This window comes from Protopterus annectens, chromosome 6.part0 (assembly GCF_019279795.1).
Source record: "Protopterus annectens isolate FY-2018-M chromosome 6.part0, PAN1.0, whole genome shotgun sequence".
Taxonomy (NCBI): domain Eukaryota; kingdom Metazoa; phylum Chordata; order Ceratodontiformes; family Protopteridae; genus Protopterus; species Protopterus annectens.
In genome coordinates, this window is record NC_056737.1 from 635867038 (window position 1) to 635892568 (window position 25531).

Consider the following 25531-nt stretch of genomic DNA (forward strand, 5'->3'; position numbering starts at 1 on the left):
AAACTGTCAATTTCATATGCTTAAATATCAACAGCATATCATAGGACTGCTTAAACAGAAAATTATGTTAATTTTCGACTGTCTGGAAAATAAAGATTACAGGATCTATTGCATTCAGCTGAACAAGTTGGAAAACATACTTTGCAATGTGGTTTTGATTCTTTGGAGGCCTCTTGCAGGGCTGCTGTAACTGGGTCTGTGCTAAGAAGACACACTTAGCTCAAAGAGCAAACTTTGCCTGATCATGTTAAAGCAAAATTGTTGGATGCTCCTTTACAACAGGACCATCTCTTTGGTAATAAGGCTGAAGAAGTTTTAAAAAAGATGGAAGATAAAGCTAAATCTATGCAAACTGTGAAAGATTTCTTACAAGTGCAACCTCCAAGATTTAGTAGGCACTGGCCTACTAAGAACAGGTCCTTTCCAGATCCTTCGAGAGCCACTCAAGTCAAACCCAGACATTCCAAAGGCTCCAGGTTTCAGTCACAAGGGACTTTTAGAACAAAACAATGGGGTGCCTCCACCTCCAAATCTGGAAACAACAAGACACCTCCCTATGGTAAGCAGTCTCAATGACTTCCCTTTACACTTACCAAGCACTTACCTTTTAGCTGCCCCTTTGGGGGGAAAACTGGCACTTCATGCAAGAAACTGGCAACTTATAACCCAGGACAAATGGGTTTTAAATATAGTATCCCAGGGATACAGATTTCATTTCCACACGTTGCCAATCCCAAACGGATGGCCAGACCTGCCCCCAAATCAGTGGGCAGAGGCCCAGAAACAAGTACTGTCCCTCATGAACATGGGGGCTATTCAACCAGTACCAGAAGAGGAAAAGGGACAAGGTTTCTATTCAAGACTTTTCCTGGTACCCAGAAAAGACAAATCATGGCATTCAATTCTGGACTTATCTACTCTAAACACATTTCTGGACATTCCAAAATACAAGATGCTGACTCTTCAACAGTTACTTCCTATGCTAGGCAAAGATGTCTGGTTGGTAACTCTAGACTTAAAAAAGGCTTACCTGCATATCCCAATCATGGCATCTTGCAGAATATACCTCCACTTCAAAGCAGGCTACTTGCATTACCATTTATCTGCACTTCCCTTTGGCTTATCTACTGTGCCCAGGGTCTTCACAAAGTGCCTGGCTCCAGTAACTGCATTTTGCAGGCAAAGAAATATTCAAATATATCCATACCTGGACGATTGTCTAATTCAGGCAGAAAACAGGGACATTCTTCTAAAGCATCTGGCATTTGTAAAAAGGGTTCTAACATGTCTAGGGTACACTATAAACGAAAAGAAATCACAACTGGTACCCTGTCAAAAAATTACATTCCTGGGTGCAAGCTTGAATACAACTGCCCAAATGGCTTACCGTATGCCAGAAAAGCAAATTCATTTGGTAACTTACTTCAAACAGGTGGCCACAAAAACCATGCTATTAGCAAGACAAATTTTGCAGGCCTTGGGGTTCATGGCCTCCTGCATTCTTCTAATTCCATATGCAAGACTGCATATGAGGAAACTTCAGTGGTATTTAAAATGTTTATGGAGTCAACATTGTCACAGCCTGGAAACAATGATTCCTATCATACCTTGCCTGCAACTAGAGTTCCTATGGTGGGCAGAGGCCTGCCACCAAAACAAGGGACTGCCATTTACTCCACCCCCTGCCGCACAATCCCTAACTACAGATGCATCAGACTATGCTTGGGGGGCTCATCTGGCAGGAAAGTGCATTCAGGGCAAATGGAGCCCAAATCAAATGCACCTTCACATCAATCAAAAAGAAATGCTAGCTGTACAGAATTCACTGACAGCCTTCAAGGACTACCTTCTTCCTGGACAATTAATGATAAAGACAGACAACACCACAGTTATGTGGTACATAAACAAGCAGGGGGTACACACTCCTACCCCCTTTGGAAACTAGCCATGGCATTGTGGAACACGGCCTTGACCTGTCAAGTACAACTACAAACTCAATTCCTACCAGGAAAGCTGAATACTCTGGCAGACAAACTAAGCAGAAATCTCATGGATCCACACGAATGGAAACTAGAACCATGGATTTTCAACATGTTGACATGCAAATGGGGAGTCCAGACATAGATCTTTTTGCCTCACCCCAGAACTATCAGTTGGACAAATTCTGCACAAAAACTCATCACAAAAAAGCCTGGAAAGTGGATGCTCTATCATTCAGCTGGAAAAACCTATCAGTCTATGCCTTTCCCCCTCTGCCTCTGCTCTCCAAAGTTCTACTAAATGTCAAGCAGGACAAACCAAAAATGATTTTGATTGCTCTAAACTGGCCTTGCCAACACTGGTACCCACTCCTGCGCAATGTGTCACACCTTCCACCGTGGCACCTGCCTCAAACACCTTACTTACTGTCTCAGCAGAACAACCAAATTCTGCACACTCAGCTCCAAACTATGAATCTTGCAGCATGGCTAATCACCTAAATTCACCCTTAGCATCCCTCAGCAAACCTGTGATGGATGTCATTTTGGAGGCAAGAAGGCCTAGTATTAGAAAACCTTATGTGACAAATGGAAAAGATTCTGTGCCTGGAATCAATCACAAGGGATAAGCACAGCAGTGCCCAATATTCCTCAGATTTTACAATACTTACTGAGATGCTTCACAGGGGCCTGTCCTTTTCTTCCATAAAAATCCATGCCTCAGCTATTTAATCCCATTACAACACTGAACCTCCCCTCTTCTCTCATCCTCTGCTAAAGCAGTATCTCAGAGGGGCCAAAAACCTAAGACCACCCAGGAGATCTCCAACCCCTGCATGGGACCTCAGTTTTGTATTGGAAAAACTTACTCTAACTCCTTTCGAGCCAGCTGCTATTGCAGACTTAAAATTTCTCTCCTGGAAAACAGCTTTTCTTTTAGCAGTCACTTCAGCTAGAAGGATTTCCTAATTACAGGCTCTTATGGCAGTGGGAGCCTTTCATCATTTTTCATGCGGACAGGGTGTCTCTCAGGACCAATCCATCCTTCATGCATAAGGTGGTATCCAGTGAGGCTCTTAATCAGACCATTCATTTGCCAACTTTCTTTCCCAATCCACAGAACAAGAGGGAGTGGATTCTGCATTCATTGGATGTACACAGACAACTTAGATTTTACTTAAACAGGACAAAATCTCAAAGAAAGTCTGAACAACTACTGGTGGCATTTGCTGCAGGGGCAAAGGGAAAGGCTGTTTCAGAGCAGACTATTTCCAAATGGATAAGCCATTGTATTCATTTCTGCTATATGCACCATGGTAAAACTATCCCCCAGGGGATCAGATCTCATTCCACCAGGGCTGCATCTACTTCTACAGCCTTTCTCAGAGGTGTTCCTACCAGGGACATTCTAGAAGCTGTTACCTGGAGCTCAGTTCATACATTCACCAAACATTACCATTTACCTTTCTTCTCTAAATCAAGAGCTGACTTTGCCACTGCTATCCTTCAGGGCCTTATAGCTCGTCCTAATGCTATATAATTTCCTCCACCCTACCATAGCTTTGTGAATATACCCAAAAGTGATGACTGCAACAGTGAAACACGAAGAAATAGTACAGTTGTGTACACTTACCATAAATGTAGATGTTCAAGTGTATTCACTGTTGCAGTCCTGGTCACCCTCCCTCCAGCCCCCTATTTTTCACTGACTATACTTATTCCTTCTTTCACTATGCTTATAAACCCTTTTGGTGTATTTGCTTTTCGGATTGGAGGTATATTTTTTGTGTTTTTAATTTTATTTGCTCCCCATTTGGGGGGCACCTGACATCTGGAGCAAGAAAAACTGATGTAATGGCATCGGCTGCATGTTTTATACCCCTGACGACCTGACGTCATGGAACCAGGGACAGCAACTGACGCAGGACCCAAGACTTTGTTAATCAGGCCGACTGAGGGCAACCTGCCAACAGATTACCCAAATGTAATGATTGCAACAGTGAATACACTCAAACATCTACATTTATGGTAAGTGTACACAACTGTACTTTTATAAGACTTGCATTACTGGTACCTGTGTGCTTTCATGTAAGACATTATAACCTGTAACAGCTCAGTATGAGGGAAAAATAGAATGTTCTGCTTATGCAGCAAGTTTATGCACTTCATAGATGGATCTGTCAAAATTTCGATTCCTTTCAAATAAGGTTATTACCAGACTAGACTATAACCTCTAAAGGATGATAATAGGTATCCTAATGGAAAATTTGCATTTCTTAAATTTCTTGAAACTACAGACCTCAAAAGTGCTCATTAAAATAGCTTGTTGTGCCATGTGTTAGTACACAGATGCCATTGATTATCTTGTGTGATTGCTTGAAGCCAAGAAACCCATCCATTGACTCAACCAGTATTTCTGCGAGTACACTGCATTCAACTAAATGTAGATCCCCCAACTACATAATTATTAAGTCATAATTATATGTCACTTTGTGGGTATTCTGCTCCAGTCTAGTGGGATAATTGTGTTAGTAGTACCACATCATAGCTCTCAACTTCTATATTCAAGAATCAGTAGCAAAAAACAAAAAAATGATGGAGGGAACGGCCCAAAAGTACGCATCAACATACGTTTTATGAACAATAGTATGCACAAAACGATAATGTTTGGCCTTATTCACTGACTGTAATCCTTAGTGATTTTCCAGAAAATCAAATGTATGAGGGACAAGTTAAATATATGAGTCAAAATCAGGGACATTCTGCAAAATGGAACAATTGAGAGCTATGGGAAATGCTTATCACTGCAGAACTAAATGATATAATCAAATATCCCAGAGTAATGCTCTTTATCTTTATGATAAAAACTGTTTGGTAAGCCATGTGGATAGTTTTATTGCCCCATACTGAAATAGAAAATGACTTTGATTTTCTCATGTATGTGGAACATCGCTTTTGTTGTATAAAAATATTGTTTCCCAAACTGTTAACGGTAGGTTTGTACTGCCGTGTACTTCCCATACAGTATAGATTAATTAGGGAAAGCTGCCTTTTTTATTACTGTTGGACACTATATAGTCCAGATGTTTGCAAATGCCTAGTCATGTCTGAAAATCTCTTTTTTTGCATAGCATTTGGTTAGTTTCTTAGTGTTTGCCCACATTCCATTATCTCATGATGCATTGCCATTGTTCAATACCTGTGGCTATATCCTGAGTAGGAGGTTTTTAGCTTTTTTGTTGCCTTCTTGTTTTGCATAACATGCCATATATATTTTTGGGGTGTTGTTCCTCTTTCTATAAATGTTCTTCTTTTAAATTTGTAGTTTTCAGTTCCATCTTCCTCTTCTGGAATTTTTGGGTGTCACTGGACAATGTTATGAAGATGTCCTTCAAGGATGCATCTGCAGTCATCACATATGGGTTGTCCTGCCTCAGGCAGCCCTTCGGTCGGCCGGATTCCAAAGTCTGGGTCCGGGCGGCGCTGATGTCGCCCCTTCCCCGATGTCAGAGCGCCTGGGGTATAAAAGTGTCAGCCGACGCCATCTTCCTCAGTCTTTCTTGCTGCGTGGTGCCCGAAGCGGAAGCAGTTCGCAAGTGCCGGTCGGCCAGCTCCTGTAATTCAGCTAAACCAAAGACTTCAAAAGCTAGACTCTTTCTTGCCTCAGCCGATGTCAGATGAAATTAATAATTGCTTAACTTGTGGGAAACAAATACCTCATAAGGATTTCCACTCTTACTGCTTACCTTGCCTAGGCCCAAACCACGACGTCTCGGCCTGTTCCGCCTGTGCTTCCTTCAACCGACGCACTCTAAGACGTTGGTCGGAGTTTGCAGAGGAATTTTTTGGAGCTAGTTTTGCTTACAAAATGCCGTCAGAGACTCCGACTTCACATTTAATAAAGAAACGGAAGGACAAGGACCGACACGCGGTCCGGCGGTTTCGCTGAAACCACGGCCAGGCCTACCGCGAGTGTCTCGGTCTCGGCTGAAACCGAGTCCTTGGTACTACCGTCCACCTAAACCAGCAACCGACAACCTCGGCCCCGGAGGCCACTACTGTATCGGTTGTTGAATCTCCATTGGAATCTGGTGTCCAGGAACCGTCCGACACCATTCCCTTAGACAAAACTACACCAGCACGTGGTGCAGCCAGGCCTCCTGCATCCATGTCTATTAAGGCATTTTCTAGGGCTAAAGCTGCTAAACTCTCAAAATCTATGCCTCCCAGGGTTATCCCTCAGGGACCCACTACAGGTTCTCAGATCCTTAGTCTTGTAGAGGACCTTATTTCATTAATTAGGGGCTCTCAGCCTCATCCTGACAGGGGCTCTCAACCTACTACAGAAAAAAGGCCCAGGGTTGAGCCCTCTGATCCCCTTTCCTCTGATGAGGCCTCTGATGGGTCTGCTCTCTCGGACTACCAGGAGGAGGCTTTTTCGGCCTATGAGGATTCAGATGCAGAGGAATCTATCCCTTCGGCCTCCCTTCCTGAAGAACTGTCTTTTGGGGAAACTCTGCACACTATGAGGGAGCATTTCCAATGGCAGGGCCAGGAATTCTCTGATTCCAGGAAGAGATTAAGGACCTTCTTGCATTTGCCTCAGCATAGACCTTTGGCTATTCCCCCTGTTTTGAATGTCATTGATGATGTGTACTCTGAATCTAGCACAACCCCTGACACTCTCCCTCCGGCTCCTGCCAAACCCGATAGGTACTACAGGGTCCCGAATCACATCTTTTCCTTTACAAGGCCCACTCTGCTGATCCAGAAACTATTTCCCAGGGCCCTAAAGGGGTTGCAGCTGTCACTACAAAAATCCACTCCTCTGAAGGGAGTCCAGGGCTTTAGAGCGATGGGGTAAAAAATTGTATACTTCTGCTACCCTTTCTATGAGGGCTTTAAACTGTCAATTTCATATGATACAGTACCAAGAATATTTGTTAGATGAATTGCATAAAAAGCTGTCTTCACCTGAACCCCTAGATCGCAAATCACTTCAGGATCTGGTACATAACTCTCAACAGGTTAGCAACCATTTCTTGCAGTGTGGTTATGATGCATTGGAAGCTTCATGTAGGTCAGCTATGACAGGTGCAGTCATACGTAGGCATGCTTGGCTGAAGGAGCAATCTCTGCCAGACCATGTTATAGCAAAGCTTCTGGATGCTCCACTGGAAAAGCAAATGTTATTTGGCTCCACTGCTCAGGAGGTCTTAAAGAAATTTGAAGAAAAGGCAAAATCTGTACAAACAGTCAAAGATTTTATGCAAGTCCAACCACCAAGATTCAGCAGAAATTGGCCTTCCAAGAACTGGTCCTTTCCAGACACAGACAGATTTCAGAGAGGCAAGAACAGGCGTGCCAGAGGTAGAGGGCAAACTAGAGGCTCCTACAGAGGACGTCAGTGGCAGCCTCCCAACCAGAGAGGTAGTGCATGGCCTACAACTGCTGCACAAGGACAGACTCAATGACTTTACTTTGACACCGCCGACCAGGGCTCAATTGAAAGCACCTTTGGGCGGAAAGCTTTCCTTATTTTCAGAAAATTGGCACATTATTACAAGGGAAATCCAAAAACAAATGCTTGATGCTGATGTCTCAACTAGATGACACAGTAGAATCCACAAAAGTCAAGAAAAAGTCACTGGAAGAGTCCTGTTACGTATCCAAAGGATTTTAATAAAATAGTATAGTAAAAACCACACAAATATCAAACAAGTTAGCGCTTTCGGGTGTTAACCCTTCATCAGACAATGAACAAATGTTACAAAGCACTATTTAAACAAAATACAACCAATCAAAAGTTAATAAAAGACCCGCCTATTTCTTAAGGTGGGCTTAATAGGTACTACATCATTTAAACCTGGGTTCCTGTGTGCAGTGAACTCTATGATCTTCCTAGATTCAACTAACTCAGTATATTGTTTAATGTCCCCTCCCCTCTTGTTCAATCTCACATTTACTATGGCCCTGAAGCCAAAGCAATGAGTAACGGAGGACATTGGAATGACTATTTCTGGTAATCATGAACCCATGAAGGGTTAACACCCGAAAGCGCTAACTTGTTTGATATTTGTGTGGTTTTTACTATACTATTTTATTAAAATCCTTTGGATACGTAACAGGACTCTTCCAGTGACTTTTTCTTGATTATTACAAGGGACAAATGGACACTACAAATAATAGACAAAGGATACAGGTTCCATTTCCACACATTACCGAAAAGAAAAGGCATGCCAGACCTGCCACCAAATCAAAGGGCAGAGGCTTTGAAACAAATCTCCAACTTAATGAAAATGAAAGCAATAGAAAAGGTTCCTCTCGCAGAACAAGGCCAAGGATTTTATTCCCGACTCTTCCTTGTTCCAAGAAAAGAAAAGCAATGGAGGCCTATTCTCGTCTTGTCACTAAATACTTATCTCATTGTGCCAAAATTCAAAATGCTGACTCTACAGCAACTCCTTCCCATGCTGGGCAAGGGGTCTTGGCTGGTAACTCTGGACCTCAAGGAGGCATACCTGCATGTCCCTATCAGACAAAGCTGCAGAAGACACCTCAGATTTCTTGCAGGTTCAGAGCATTATCAATTCTCAGCATTGCCCTTTGGCTTATCTACTGCACCCAGAGTATTCACAAAATGCCTGGCATCAGTAATTGCACACTGCAGACTTCAGGGATGCAAATATATCTGGACGACTGCCTTATACAAGCGGACAGCCAACAAATTTTGGTAAAACACTTGAATTATGCCATCTATCTTCTTCAGGCCTTGGGATATACAGTCAACATTCACAAGTCAAGACTTGTACCATCCCAAAGAATAACTTTTCTGGATCTAGACACAACCACCCAAATGGCTTTCCTCACAGAAGAAAAACAAAACCAACTACCGGATTACTTCACAAACCTGTCAAGACAAACTCAGCTGACTGCAAGAAAATCCTGCAGGCCCTGGGTTACATGGCTTCTTGCATTCTTCTGATTCCTCAAGCAAGGCTACATGAGGAAACTCCAATGGTACCTAAGGAGTTTATGGACTCAGCACAGTCACAGCTTGAAACTTTGATACCACTCATCCCATGCCTTCAAAGGAATTTCTGTGGTGGGCTCAAGCAAGCCAGTCAAACAGGGTTTACCCTTCAGCAAACCAATAGCCAGCCAAACCATTACAACGGACGCTCAGACCACGGATGGGGAGCACATGGAAGGAAGATGCATTCAAGGACTATGGTCACAAAAAGAGCTACGCATGCACATAAACCAAAAGGAAATGCTGGCAGTGATACATGCAATTGAGGCCTTCAAGTTATTTCTACATCAAGGCCACCTGCTAATAAGGACAGACAACACTACAGTTATGTGGTACATAAACAAGCAAGGAGGCACCCATTCCTACCCTCTTTGCAGACTGGCAATGAATCTATGAGAACTTTCCTTGACTCTCAATATACAGCTGCAATCCCAGTTTGTACCAGGAAAGGACAATACACTGGCGGACAGCTTAAGCAGGCGCATCATGGATGCACACGAATGGATGGTGCACCCAGACATCTTCCATCAGATAACACAATCATGGGGGAGACCGGACATAGACCTCTTTGCCTCCCCACACAATCATCAGCTGGAGAAATTCTGCTCAAGGACATACCACCCACAAGCATGGAAAGTGGATGCTCTCTCTTTCAGCTGGAGAACTCTAACAGTGTATGCATTCCCACCTCTTCCATTAATGACCAAGGTCTTACTGAAGATCAGGGCAGAGCAGCCAAGAGTGATTCTGATAGCTCCGGACTGGCCAAGACAGCACTGGTACCCATTGCTAAAGAGCATGTCACAGACAAAACCATGGCTTCTGCCACAATGGCCACTTCTCCTGACACAGCACAATTACAAAACTCTGCATTCCAACCTGAAAACATTACAACTAGCTGCCTGGAAAATACCTTGACCCATCACCATGATAAGCTATCCAAGAGAGTGAAGGATATCATCATGGAAGCTGCCTTCCACAAGAAAGGCATACTCAGCAAAATGGAAAAGATTTCACACCTGGAGCACCTCAAAGGGCCTAGATGCAACAGTTATGAACATGGCACATATCCTGGAATATTTGGCAGAAATGCTCCACAATGGCCTGTCTTATTCTTCCATTAAAATTCATGCTTCAGCAATTTCAGCAGAGTACAATACTGATCCACCTGTCTTCTCTTATCCTCTGCTAAGACAGTTTCTAAGAGGAATTAAAAACATCAATCCTCCAAGGAAACCACCAGTGCCTACTTGGGACCTTAACTTCGTGTTGGAAAAACTAACACTGCCTCCCTTTGAACCAGCAGCATCTGCAGAACTACAGTTCCTCTCTTGGAAGACTGCCTTCCTTCTGGCCATAACCTCAGCAAGAAGAGTATCTGAGTTACAGGCCCTCATGGCAGTACAGCATTTTCTTATTTTTCATCAAGACAGAGTCTCATTGAGAACCAGTCCTTCATTTATGCCAAAGGTGGTATCTAGGGTCTCATTAAACCAAGCTATTCACCTGCCTACCTTCTTTCCAAATCCACAAAACAAAGGGGAAAAGCTTCTGCACACCCTGGACATACACAGGCAGTTGCGCTACTACTTGGACAGAACTAAAAATTACAGAAAAACTGACCAGTTGTTTGTAGCATATGCTGCTGGTGCACAAGGAAGAGCAATTTCAAAACAGACAATTTCAAAATGGATAGGGAATTGCATTCATTTCTGTTACTCCTTTCATGGAAAAACTGTGCCAGCTAACATCAGACCTCATTCGACCAGAGCCACAGCCACCTCCACAGCCTTCTTAAGAGGGGTGGCTACCAAGGACATTTTAGAAGCTGCTACATGGAGCTCCGTGCATACATTTTCCAAGCATTACAACTTACCTTTATATTCCAGATCCAGAGCAGGCTTTGCTACGGCAGTCCTGCAGGGCATTTTAGCTACACCATTCTTTACATAGATCCTCCACCCCCAGATTGGCTATGGTATTCTACCCATATGTGATGACTGCAGATGCAGCCTTGAAGGACATAGTACAGTTTTGTACCTACCATAAATGTAGATGTCCGATAGGTATGCATCTGCAGTCAGGTTTACCCTCCTTCCCCTCTGTGGTATTTCTTGGGTACATTCCCCTCTCATAGCTAGCTGGGGTTATCTATTATGGTATATTTGTTTTTATATATGTATATATATATTTTTGTGCATGTTTGGAATTTATTGCATTTCTCCAAATTTAGCCTTCCTTAGAGGGCACCTGGCATCTGGGGCAAGAAAAACTGAGGAAGATGGCGACTGACGCTTTTATACCCCAGGCAGGGAAGGCCGGACCCAGACTTTGGAATCCGGCTGCCTGAGGCAGGACAACCCATATGTGATGACTGCAGATGCATACCTATCGGACATCTACATTTATGGTAGATACAAAACTGTACTTTCAGAACCCTCATTTTTTTGTGAAACTGCACACTAAGTCACCTTTCAGTGTGACCAGTTTTTATAAACTAAGTACTCCTGCATAGCTGTCTGTGGGGAGTAGCAACTGAAAACTCACTCATAGAAGGTATGTGGGTCACTAAAGATTTTCATGATGGGTAATGCTGGGACATTCCATCAACAAGCCATTGTTTATGTGACTCACTTTTCTGCCAGTTTAGTAGTGGGTTATCTTGCGGTTGTAATATTTTGTAGCTGTTGTACTTTTGGTCAATGACTCACCAAGAGTCAATATGCACCAGCAGTTGTACTGTAGACAGTAAAACTTATTTAGGATTGAAAATGACCACTCTTAACTTCCATACTTTGTTACATTGATGAAGTCAATGATAGTCTTGTTTCTGGCAGGCTTTTCTTTGACTGTAATTGAACATAGTATTTTCGGTTCAGATTCACATTAGCTGTATCACCCACATATGTTTTAAACTCTTTTTTTTTCTTTCCATGCAGCCTACTATCAGCACATCCGGGTGCCTTTATCCTTTGTTGGGTTTGTCTACCCTTCCTGAACTCCCTTGGATTCACTCTGACCAGGTTGTAGCTGACATGGAACTTAAGGCATCTGAGGACACACATCATATTGATTGCTATGGAGGGGTTTTTGCACTTAACCCTAACCCTTTCCCTGGGGTGTACACATAATGGGTGGTCTGCTGGAAAACAGTGAGATTGCAAACCAAAATGAAATAGTGAAACTAAATGCACAGCAGTGCAATGTGCCTCTTGAACTGTGTGTAAATTCAGCAAATGAGGTTGACTGATAATGTCATAATAAGAGTTGCTTTATTTTGCAAGGCTTCAAAATACATTTGCCAACTTATGAGATGGAGAAATTGAGAGAAAGAAAATTAACAGTTTTTATGGGTTGTTGTAGTTTATATACATTCTTTTTCTATAACAGAAACTGCAAGTGTTAACTTTAAAATTAAATAATGCCATAGATCTGATAAGACTAGGAATTCCATATGGCTTGTCATTCAGATGGATGCAGGTGAAGTGCATAAGCATATGGTGTGGAATGAAGCATTTTGATTATTTTCCATCATTACCTTAACTGCAGATGGAGTCCATTAAAAAAAATATATATATATGTGTGTGTGTGTGTGTGTGTGTGTGTGTGTGTGTGTGTGTGTGTGTGTGTGTGTGTGTATATATATATATATATATATATATATATATATATATATATATATATATATATCTATAGGGGTCTACAGTCGATCGAACTGCTACAAGTTCGAACCACATATGGCCGAGACCATAAGTTTGAACTTGTAAAAGTTCGAAAACTGAAGTAAAACCATAAAAAACACAAAATCATAACATTAAACATACCCCCACACCCCCCTTACTTAAATATACCAACTCCAAGATCACACTACATTGCAGAAATGGGAGATCTTCCCTTTCCGCTCTGTATGGAGATCTCCATTCAGTCAGATCGGACTTTTATAAGTTCGAACATATGGTCTTGGCCATCTGTGGTTCGAACCTGTAAACGTTCGATTGACTGAAGGGGACCCATACATATATATATATATATATGTATATGTGTATGTATGTATATATGAAAATCTCAGTTCCATTCAGCACATCAGGCAATAAGTACACCTCCAGGCACATATACATAAATATATATATATATATATATATATATATAAATATATATATCTATATATGGATATAGATATATAGATATATAGATGTACAGTTTATATAAGGAGATATAGATGTATGCATTAACAATCATTTGTGACTCAGTAAAGCACGTAATTTCACTATGCATGCTGTGAAGATTAATGTGCCAGCTCCCTAATGTTCCAAAGACTGGATACCCCAATGTATACCCAACACATGCTAGCAGTGATGTCATTCCACAGCTTAACTCTGTACCCGTCGTAGTTGGAGCCAGAATCCTCAGTCCACCCTTGTCTAGTATCCTCCTTACTCAAAAACACTAAAAAGAAGAACAGTTTGGAGAAAGCACAAATCCAATCACAAATCCTTGATCCACACAGGGTACTTTAATAAAATTGACTCTTCAGTCCACCATAACTATCTTGGGATTTATTGCGAAACATAACACAAGATTTTTATGATGAAAATATTATCTTCATTACTATTGATATAGTGGATCTATTCTCATCTATACCACATTATGATGGGTTGATGTGGTTTGAGGAAGCCTTGTGAAAATATGGTAAATTTAATAATAATGATTTTTATCTTATTTTAGTTTTTATGGATTTAGTGTTGAATAATAACTTTATCCATTATGAAGGAGAATTTTTTAAACAAATTCAGGGTGTAGGGATGGGGCAAGATGTGCTCCCACATATGTTAATATTATTTTAACAGCCTGGGAGGATAAATATATTATTAATTCAAAATGTGCCCATAACTGGAAGTTTTATAAGCGTTTCTTGGATGATATGTGTTTTTTATGGGTAGGTATGGAGGATGAATTCTTGGAATTTTTTAAGTATATCTCAGACTCTACTGATTTTTTAAAATTTACTTATAAAGAGGATAAAAACTTCTTAAATTATTTGGATATTACTATAGGCAAAGGAGAGGGTAGTTTTTATTCAAAGATTTTTAGAAAGGAAACATTCTCTAATTCATACTTGGCTTTTAACAGTGCCCACCCTCATTATCAGAAAAAAGGCATAATTAAGGGGCAATATGTGAGGGGTAGCCGTATGACATCAAGAGAGAGTGACTTTGATGAAGAGTGTAAGATTTTGTACAATATGTTTATTGATCGAGGCTACCCTAAAAATCTTATTGTGACCATAGAGAAAGAAGTCAGGGAAGCAAGATATGACAAATTTAAACCCATCTTAGGTTCAAAACTTGTTTTGAATGAGATAAAACCTAGAAAGCATAATTATGAAGGTGCAGGTAACTTTGTAGTGGATTATAATGGTAGTGCACCTAGAATAAAGAAGATTCTGGAGGATGAATGGTATAGGTTTGGACAGATTTCAGACCTGAAATGTATTTTTGAAGAACCTTTGAAATGTACATATAGAAGGGGCAAAAGTTTAAAGACTATCTTAGAGGGTAAACACGGCATGAAAAAAGTTATGGAAAGTAAATTGGGAACCTTCAAATGTGGAAGGTGTTCCCAATGCCCCTATATTTGTACTAAGCAAACTATCTTTATAGAGAGTAGGGATAGATTAATTCAGAGTAAATATTTTGCTAACTGTCATACCTCTGGGATTGTGTATATAGGTTTGTGTGACCATTGTGATGCATTTTATATAGGGAAATCGGAAATAAAGCTAAGAAATAGAATATATGAACATTATTACAAGATGAAAACAAAATGTACTAACAATGCTTTATACCGTCATAAATTAACTTGTCAGGAAGCTAAATTTATCTTCTTTGCGTTGGAAGTGGTGGAAAAAGATGTAAGGGGTGGCCCATGGGAAACCTCAATTGAATATAAAGAGTTACTGTGGCAGCTTTCACTTGAGGCGAATAAACCTCCAGGTTTAAATTATGCCATTTCATTGGCACCTGTTCTTAAGTTCAGAAATGCCAAGCTATAAAAATGTTTTTTCCTTTTTAGAAAATGTTTTCTCTTTATGTGACCTTCTTCAACTGCTATCTGTGTGCTTATGGATTTATTTAAAATTATTTTAAAATCATTTTTTAATATTATATTATATGAGGAAATGCACAACAAGTAGGTTTTAGTGGACCTAGTATGTTTTAAACTGACGATGCTGCTATTATGACCTTTACAAGTTTAGATTGTTTTAATTATTGCATTCTTATTTTTATTGTTTTTTATTAAGTTTTATATTAAATTATGAAAGTAGTAGGATTGTAGTGGGAGAATTAAGTATCACGATGTATTTAATGTATGTGCTGAATGCTTATTATGTTCTAGCCCTTTAAATGTGTAAGTGTTTGTTTTTTCATTTTAATTAATTAATTGTTCTAATGATTTGAAAGAGAATATAAGTAGTGGTATGTGTAGGTATGCCTTTGTCTCCATCTGATGAAGTTGTTTAAATGAAAACGCAGTGTCTGCGGAATCGCGTTAGTGGACTGCAAAGTCATTTTATTCTCTTTTTGTTATGGTGGACTGAAGAGTCAGTTTTATTAAAGTGCCCTGTGTGGATCAAGGATTTGTGATTGGATTTGTGCTTTCTCCGAACTGTTCTTCTTTTTTAGTGTTTTTGGTTTACGTTGGAGCAGTGATTCCTTTTAGTTTTGGTTTGGATCCTCCTTACTCACCTATTCAACTCCAGAGTTAATGTAATTTGGGGAGGGGGTGCACTTTCATTGTAACAGGTCTGGAACACAATATTTAGTTTCTTGACTTACAGAGAAACTAGTCTTCCCTCAGTAAACTTCTGTCACTGCCTTCAGTTGTGTTTCTTGGACATTTTGTAACCTAGGGCCATTCTGGAAAAAAAATGTATTCCACTTCCTTACTACTACATTCAATCTGATATTGATACTACTGCACTCAAGTCTGATGTTGATATGTTCCTCCTTCCCCGCATACCCATTTTAACAGAGATTATTCCAGCCTTCCAACCCCAAAGGTGGCAGGAGGCATGTAAGAGTACCATTAATTTGAATGCTGATAGAATGAGGAAATATTGAAGAAACAATTTTCAGCAGCAGTAAAGTTTTCTTTTTCACCACTGCTGTGGAATCTTGGAGTGCGTATACATAACTTTGGGGGGTAGGGGGAGCTTGCCTTCCTGCAAAAAGTTACATCCGAGGTTCGCTGAAAGTTGTCTTAGGAAATTTTTTCCATCTAGCTTTGTTATGGTGCAGTGAATGCCTTCTGTAATTATCATAGAACTGGTTCTTATAAAAATGCTGTGCATGTGTCATGTATCATACCCCATTCATGAAGATAATTCACATATATCTCATATTCCTACCCACAACCAGTGCTGATGTCAGCAAACACAGAAGAGTATGTTCTATATGGACAACTACTAACAATAGAAAATGCACACCTATGCAAGCCAAATAGTGTCTCAAACCCAGCAGCATGCCTGTGTTAATTGGCGTTAGATGCCTGTGCTGTATGTGAGTGGGATACTGTGCTTAGATATGTGTGTTTTTGACATATGCTGCCTTTATGGTTCATAACTGCCTCTGATTACTGTGTTGGATGCAGCCATTGCTTTCATATTTGTTCTCTTCTGCTGTTTTATCTGCATTCTTCATATGTGCATGGAATGTGTCTCCAGTATGCAAACAGAAGAGTATATTCAGAAATAGTTAAGAGTAGCCATGTAATTGACTATAAAAGTTTGTCGACCAAACTGCTCTTCACAAACTCTTGAGATTGTGCCATTGCTGTACTGCTGTATATTCCCAAAGTATGCATAACACAAACCACAAACAGCTAAGAGCACACACACACACACACACACACACACACACACACACACACACACACACACACACACACACACACACACAGTCTCACACATGCACCCTTTGTCTACCACTTCATATGTGCTGTCTGTTCATACAGCAAGCACATGTATCCTGTTATTCGCTGTGTTATACCGCTGTATGGTTTGCACATGAACATTGTTAGTATGATATCTCATTGTGGGTTACAGTACTGTTTGTTTGTCAAGGTATGGATACTTATACTACATTGTCAGTGACAATATGTATTCTTATCTTTTTGGACTACTAGACTGTTCTCTAAGATATGCATATGTCATTTGGGGAATATTACACTATGTGTTTGTCAGGTTATGGTTACTTGTCTGTTGGAGGTACTACACAGTCATGTTATGGACATACCTCTCAGCTGTCCAGATTTTTGCCTCAAAATTTTGGTCTGTTCCTCATAAAATTTGTGGTTTGCTGGCAAATCACTGGGAATATCTGAGGAATTAAATCACTAAATAATTACATACATTTGAGTTTCAAACTTGAGAAAATGCATTTTAACACAAACCCTGTTATTCTAGCAACTTTCTAAGCTTCTAAGAACAATATTTAAAAATCTGCCCTTATTTTTGCGCACCCCCCCCCGAATTTCTTGTGTTTAGAATTTGAGAATTATGGTTATGGATGCCTATCTTTCTGGGGGTACTGCAGTGCCTATTTTTTCAGGTTATGGATGCTTATCGTTTGGGTACTACTGTGTCTGCGATGTTATTTATACTTATCTTTTGTGGGGTACTACAGTGACTATTTGTAGGGTTATAGACGTTTATATTTTTGGATGTAGTAACCTGTCAGGTTATGGATACTTATCGTTTGGGGGTACTACAGTAAGTGTTTGTAGGGTTATGGATGTTTATATTTTTGGAGGTAGTACCCTGTCTGTCAGGCTATGGGTACTTATGTTTTGGGGGTACTACAGTGACTATTTGTAGGGTTATGGATGTTTATATTTTTGGAGGTAGTACACTGCCTATTCACTACATTGTGGATAAGTGTCTGCACTAAGTGCACCTACTGCCCCATTCCATTCACTACCCCTCTGTACACTACTCTTCACTGTAAAACATCTTGCATACATAAAAGGATTAATCTGCATTGCTTGTTTTGGAATTCCTTATTATTGCAACAGCATAATTCTTGACCTTAGCACTGTGCATGTTTCTGCTTATATGTATGCAGAGCAGATCATCTGTGGCAAGTTCCCTGTACATTACTCACACCATGTTAGAGCAGATCGGTGTCATATACATTCATGGCATTCACAATATTTGCAAGTCACAATAGTAACACCATTTCAGCAGAACTGCCATGCTGCTTAGCCTAACTTTACAGAATCAAGCCCTATGCCAGTCTGCAGCCATGAAATGGCTTATATTTTTGGGTCTGTTTTTTAGCATATGCATAATTCTAGCTTAACGAAAGGCCTCCCCTAGTTCATAGTATAAATGTGGGAAGCATGAAATGAGATTGTATATTAGAATTGTGAAAGTTAGTTGTGTAAACATGGCGGGCAACTCGACACGGCAAAAAAACTCACTGCCATTCAATGTGCGGACAAGGTGATCCGCTGTCTAACCCGGGAAAAAAAAAAAAAGAGAAGAAGAAGAAGAAGAAGAAGAAGAAGTTGTGTAAACATGGCATTGCCAAAAGCAGACACCTGAATAGTAAATTAGTACAACTCTTAAAAAGTAAAAACTGCTGTCATCAACATTACAAAAAAAATCTGTAAGAAGCAAAGCCCCTACACCCCCATTCAGGAGAGTCTGCTCCCTTTACTTAATAATGGGATAAAGGGATTTATCTCCTTGAAATAGCCATCAGCAAAGTATGCAAAGATTTAAGTGGTGCCCGACTTTCAGTGGAAGCAGGCAAGTGAACTACTTTGTGCTGATTGTTAAACAGTCCTGTATCTTCTAAATGGATAATCTCAAGCACAAATAAAAATAACTTTTTTTAAATCCTTTTACATTCTTATATACCTCTGAATTATAAGTTATAAAATAAAAGTGATTTACGAAGCTAACAAATAACTAAATTAAGTTGTTAGAAAGATGTACACAGATCTTTGGAATCAAAGTAATGTCACAACTAATTTGCATGATAGCACCCCTTAGAGCTTACTTATATTGTTTATAAAGTTGTAGTCTGAGATAGCACAGCAGAGTGTTTAAGTGGGTTTTAACAAAAAATAGGGAACATTTCAACACTTCATATGCACAAAGTGGATATCAGAAGTTAATGTATCGAGTCTGTAAGATGTGGTTCTCAGTGTCAGTTGAGCAATAGGTAGTATACTCGCCTTTGAAGCAAAAAGGCTGTGGGTTCTGTTCCCACTCCAGGTAATCAGATTGCTGACGTTGTAGTGCAGTGTTTGAGGGGGGCTGTACTGAATGTCTTATCCTTTGGATGAGATGTTACTGTGGTCCTGTCTCCTTGAGTTGTTGACAGCTGAGATTGATGTAAAAGATCCCAAGGCACTATTGAAAGGAGTATGTGAAGTTCTCTGATGCCCTGCTAAATTTCCCCCAATAGTATAAATACCAAAGATGTCTTCCTTCCCCCAAAGGAGGTCACTAGCTGAGTGGGACTAACCTCACCCACAAGGAGTAAATAGTGTTTTTTTAATTTACTCTCAGGTCACCACTACTTTGAAAAAAAAGTAAATATTTATTTTCGCTAAAAGCAAGTACTTGCCTTATTTTCCTTTTGTTTGTAAATTAAAAGAAGAACGTTTTCATAATTTAATCTCAAAATTTCTAATTCAGTCGTCACATTGTTTTGCAAGACAAAATGCCCCCTTATTTAACTAGATTTCAGAGTCATATTTCCTTCTTATAGGTTTATAAAGTCAGAGTCCTCATATGCACTTTTTCAGTCTTTTGAAAGGAAGTATGGTTTTGTTATATATTTCTATATTGTATTTCTGTGTTTAATCAGTACACATTTGTTTTTAAAATAATATCTTACCACAGTTTATCTAGAAAGGCAAATTTGCCTGAGACTTGTGTCATCTTAATTCTTGTATGGAGCTGGTAGTGGGTAGCACTGACAGATTATGGGTCTATAACCAGCAAATGCAGTTGTTACAGTGTTGGGGAGGAAATGCAATTAATTGAACAGTTTACATTACATTTCTTCATGTGTTTCATGTTGGTGAAATGTGTATGCAGTTAAAGTCATTTGACAGAAAAGTAAATATAACAGAAACAATGCAATCATCTTTTGCCATTATTACAAATTTATGACACAGAACTTTTTTTTGTTTTTGGTTCTTCAGCTGGCAAACAAAATCTAAATCTAGGAGGATATTTTCTTGCCTGCACGCCTCATTTATGGAATGTGACTAGAAATCTGTAGGCTACCAAATGGGTCAGTTGTGTTTTCTCTCTTTTCCAGCTGTGATAATTGTTGCAACATATGTGGAAGGGTCCCCTTTCTTCTGAATCTGCCATGAAGCCCTGTTCGCTGATGTGGTTCCCTGTAGCAGAGTGCTCCAAGCCATAGCCGGCTACGAGATCTCAGAGCACAGACAAGCAGCACCAAGTTGGATTTCACAACAAAATGAACAAACTGAATTTTCAGAACAACAAAGTGATGCAGGACCGTCGCAGTGTTTGTGTTTTCCTTCCTAATGATGAGACTCTTAACATCATAGTCAATGTGAGTTTTTTCTGCTGCTTTCATTTTGTTTCTGTTCCTCCTAGTCAGCATGATAAAATGGGCACATAATTAGCTTTTTCATGAAGTGAATTATGCATGTGTAATAAATATATGAATGTTGAAAAGCAATATTTTAGAATAGTGTAACCTTAATAACACAAGGATATAGCTCATGATACGTAAAAGTAACAAAAAAAGTTCTTGTTTATTAATGGGAAAGTGTTTCTATGTATGACATACAACTAGGTTTATAGTGGAAGCACCAACAGGCAGTCATATATGCTCTTATATATGTTTCTAGAAGCCGAAGATTCTCACTTTGGACTCTGCACTACAGTCTTATGTGATTAATATATGAAAACATCTAGCCATTGACTATTTTATATATCACAATGCATGTACACATTTATGTAGCCTTATTTACCAGTAAGACTATAGTTTATGTCGGATAAACTGGCTTGTTAAACTACTAGCAGGACTCTGCAGAGGAACTGCTATAAATTTTGTTCTCAGGCTGATGACACTACCATTTGGCCATTAAGAATTAAAAGAAATCTGTTGCAAATGAGTCTGTCAAACCATTTTTTTTTGTAATTTATTTCCATCAAGTGTTCAACATTTGGAACTGTTAACTTTTCTTGCTAGAAGAAAGAAAACATGCTGCTGCTGATTTAACAGTTACTATTATAACTTTGACCAGTAATAAAATAGTGAGAAAAAACATATGTGAAATGGAAAATTAGAAACATTCCTACATTAAATGCAACGTGATAAGAAACACTGATTTAACTGTCTTGGACATGCAAAACAAGACTGTAGATTTTTTTCTTTAAAGCTGTTTAATTAATTCAGTTGTTAAATAAATAACGGTTTACCCCTATTTGACTCCCCCTGTGATCCTCAACCAAACCATTGGCAGCTCAGCTCTCTTCCTTAGAGTCAGCCTCCTTCCTGATACTGCTTTACAAGAGGGAAGGGGGCTAGAGAAAGCCAGGTGGCCACTGGTATAACTCCATTGCAAAGACCAGAAGTAACAGTCCAAGACAGAGGTATGAAGCAGAGCAGAACTGGCAAGATCACATATGTTAACCGCAGCACTGGTGACCTTTTTCTGAAGCTCTAGCCTCCCAGGATGCTGATGTTTACAGTAGATTGGACAGATATTGAGGAGTGGTCAGTGAAGACATGTCTGCCTTGGCATCAGAACAGCTATGCCTCCTCAACTGTCTTACAAACCAAGCCCAGCACTCACTCTCAACCTCTGCTTCCACCAGGGCAAAATGAAAACCCCACCCCAGCATGCCCCTTCCTCAGAAAGATGGACATGCCCATTGTCCTTAACAGCTCCGTCAGATGGCTGAGTAACTCCTTGATCCAGGGTCGTCAGGACATTCTCTCTGTGCCAACAGGCAGCTAAAAGTGAGTAACAGTTTAGGTAGTATTTATTGATTGAAAATAGTGGGCACTTCCTTTGAAAAAGCAGTATTGACCTGCAAAGGCTCCATGTTACACATGCAGCCAGAGTCAGAAATAAAATGAGTCTGGAATCAAGAACTTTAAACTGTAAAATTGCATGCAGTTTAAAATGAACAGTTCAAAACCCGTGGAGGTAAAATCACAGAACATATGCAAAATTAAACTAAATTGCTTTACCGGTAGGGGAAAAAGAAGCATTGATTAAGCTATACACTTCTAGTATCCATCCAATAATTAAACACTGTGGTTCCTTTTTGTGTGCTTAGAATTTGTCGTTTGAAGGCACTTGAGTATATCCAGAAAACTTAACAGGCAAGTAGAAGGGCTCAGACAGATGCCATACAGTAGAAGACTTGAATATATTTCTTTTTATCCTACATGGTATAAACTGCTAAGGGGGGATTTAATTACAATTCAAACATGCCTACATGATGAAGTTATTGCTGCTAGTGTGGGCATTAAATTCATCAAACAGAATGCCTGTTCTAGAAATAACAACTTAACTGTTAGAGAAGTTACTGGTAACTCTTCACTGAAAAGTTCATTTTTCCATCACCGAGCAGGAAAGCTATGTAATTTATTTTTCTTATATGTAAGATGTGCTAAAGGTCTGAAGAGATTAAGGAAGTGTTGCATTCCTCATTTAAAAGAATAAGTTTTGCAGCTGGGTCATTACTCAAGCAAACTCTTAAATGGCCTGTATAGGCCCTGAATGTGGATATAACATCACTGAATCATTAAAATGATTCTCCATTTATAGATGTGTGGGGAAGAAAGATCAGACCAAAAAGATCTATTAAACCAATGTTTAATCTTGAGCTAGATTTAGCGGTGCCTTAAGCAGTATTACAAACATGTTGTGTTTCATATTGCAGAGGTACTGAAAACTGTTATCCATTGCCATTAAACAGGCATGGATGATATTTTGCATCACTGATCAAAAAATGATGGTAGTATTGTATAAGGAAATGTAACTAGTATGCAGCAAAATTAATGGCATTCAGTATTATAAGTTATCTTTATTTTATCAGTCAGAGATTTTGTTGTTAAATTTGTAACAGCTGGCCAGAAACATTTTGTAAAACAAAAAAGGCGTCTCCCAGAGCAGGTAAAAACAAAAGGATCTTGGGCAAAACATGCCTTCATTGCCATGAAGACACACATGGCTTCAACTGTCACATTATTTTAACATTGTAGCAGTATTTAAGGATTTTTAATATCTGGAGTCTCTTTTCTTATATGGTGAATTTAGCAAGGGAAGCTCATCACATTAATTCAGAATGATGTGTTTCATCTCTGCTGTATATTTATGTTTTGAGTAGAAAATACATGGGGCTTCTCTATGACATATTCCTCTTTTTGAGGGGTCATTTGCATTGATTGAAAGAGAGGCAATGAATGTATATCTTTTGCCATGAGCATTTTTGCTGTGTAACTTGTTCTTTAAATCAAACTTCAGATAAATGGTTTTGGCTTTTGGCTGTACTTCTGATATTTTTCCATACAAATGTTTTCTGCTGTGTTTTCATGGAATGAGTATAAGATAGGTGAATATGAGGGAAACAGTTATGTATTTTGCTTTTTGGCAAGTCAGTATGAACTAAAGTGACAAAACTTTTTTATAAAGTTAGGAGAATATTGGTCTTGGATTGCAAAGAGGCCTAAAACTATTCTTGATGTCTCATATCCTGTGTCTTTATTCAGGTTAAAGCTTTGTGCCAAGAACTGTTTGTTCGGATCTGTGACCTCATCAGGCTGAAAGACTGTCACCTCTTTGGGCTCAGTGTGATGCAAAGTAAGTTCTGAAATTCTAATTACTTATTGCAAGCTGAAAGCAAAATGAATGCCATTAAAAAAAGAGTGACTGCAGTCAGAGAGCTTTAGTAAAAGTACACAGTCAAATAACAGTATACTACAGGAAAGTATTTTATTTGCATTGTTGCTTATGTGACCCAGATCTTTGGCCTCAGGTGTTTTAACACATACATGGTGAAAGTTAACTGGAGGGTTCAGTTAAACAGGATAATGGGAAGTTTTGGGACCGAGCATCTTTTGCAGTGTTGTAATGTTGTTACTGTTGTTTAACTGACACCCATGTGATTGTAGCTACAAACCTTTATTTACACTGTTCCTTGAAGATGTATGCTTCAGTCAGATTTGGATGGATTCAGAGGTCAAGTAGCACCCACACCCATAATCTGATGGCCCAAGCAGGACAGTATTAGTGGAAACAGCTGAAGTGCTTTATCCAACCCACATTGAGGAGGCAGCTGCAGCATATATGGGTTAAACAGTCAGAAGTGATGGGATCAGACTGGAATACTGAAAACACTGCTGAAAATACAAATATCATGGTATATTACAGGATACAGGTTAAGTCATATGACTCCTCACCTTTTTTCTCTCTCTAAGCAGTTATAGGACTGTCTTATGTGAAGGTGTTAGAGAATAATTCATATTGCTGTTAGGTGGGAGAGAGAGAGATAGATGGACATGAGGCAGTCTGTCTCTAGAGATCAATATAAGTAAAGAGGAAAGGATGTTTTACTTCAAAACGGCTGTCTCCTATCATTTTCTGCATTGTCTGAAAAGAGAATTTTCCCTACTTTAGGAAGTTTTTACCTTAGGATTACAGCTATTTTTTGGCTGCTTTACTCACCAGTGAGCATGTTTTGCAACTTATATGATCTTATACAGGGAATCTGAACCACTGCATGCCATCAAAATATGTGAACCCTTATTTGCACACTAAACTGAATTTCACATTCTCTGATTAAGCCCATTACAGTGCAAGACGTCATCTTCTTCCTAGGTACACTGATGTCAGACCTTGTTATAATAAAATATGGTGCTATGGGTGTACATAAGCCCTCAGCATTGGGGGTTTGCTGGTCACTTTTTTAAGCTACATCAGACATCTGTTTTTCAAATTGTTCAAATGCTGTTTTGAACATCTGTTTTAATTTGAAATACCATTCAAACAACTACCCCTTGAATAATTGAGAAGGACCTCCTTATTTAAATGTCATGAGCACCATCCATATCTGATGACATATACCATTGAAAAAGAAGAGTTAGATCTTCTACCGTGAGTACTTAAAAACAAATGTGTGCTAGTAATAGAGGCATCATATGGTAACACACTCTCAGTACTGTATGTAGGTAAGTTCAATCTGCATTTAGCCTGCCCAATGGCACAGAAGCAGGATATCTGAGATTGCCATCTGCAAATCGAGTACAGGAGTGGTCTGCAGGTAGGGCCTGTTGATGGAATAGGACAATGCAGCCAGCAGTAAGCTCTTTTATCTTGGGGGATGGTGTGGGGAAAACCAATGCATGTACAACCTGTAGTGCAGACCAGGAGCTTTGCAGCTCAGCAGTTCTGTAAGAAAAGTGACAGATGTTTGGGAAAATTGGGGCATGAATGGCTAGGTTTAAAA

At 39.6% G+C, this 25531-nt stretch overlaps 1 protein-coding gene across 3 annotated transcripts in view; it reads left to right on the forward strand.

Moving 5' to 3' along the window:
• FRMD6 (FERM domain containing 6) overlaps nt 1-25531 on the forward strand; it is a 429650-nt gene that overhangs the window by 209760 nt on the left and 194359 nt on the right. For all 3 annotated transcript variants that reach the window (XM_044074323.1, XM_044074321.1, XM_044074322.1), the window contains exons 2-3: nt 20352-20615; nt 23796-23886. In XM_044074323.1, coding sequence (XP_043930258.1) covers nt 20517-20615; nt 23796-23886 — 190 coding nt within the window. In that variant the 5' untranslated portion in view covers nt 20352-20516. The remainder of the gene's footprint in view (nt 1-20351; nt 20616-23795; nt 23887-25531) is intronic.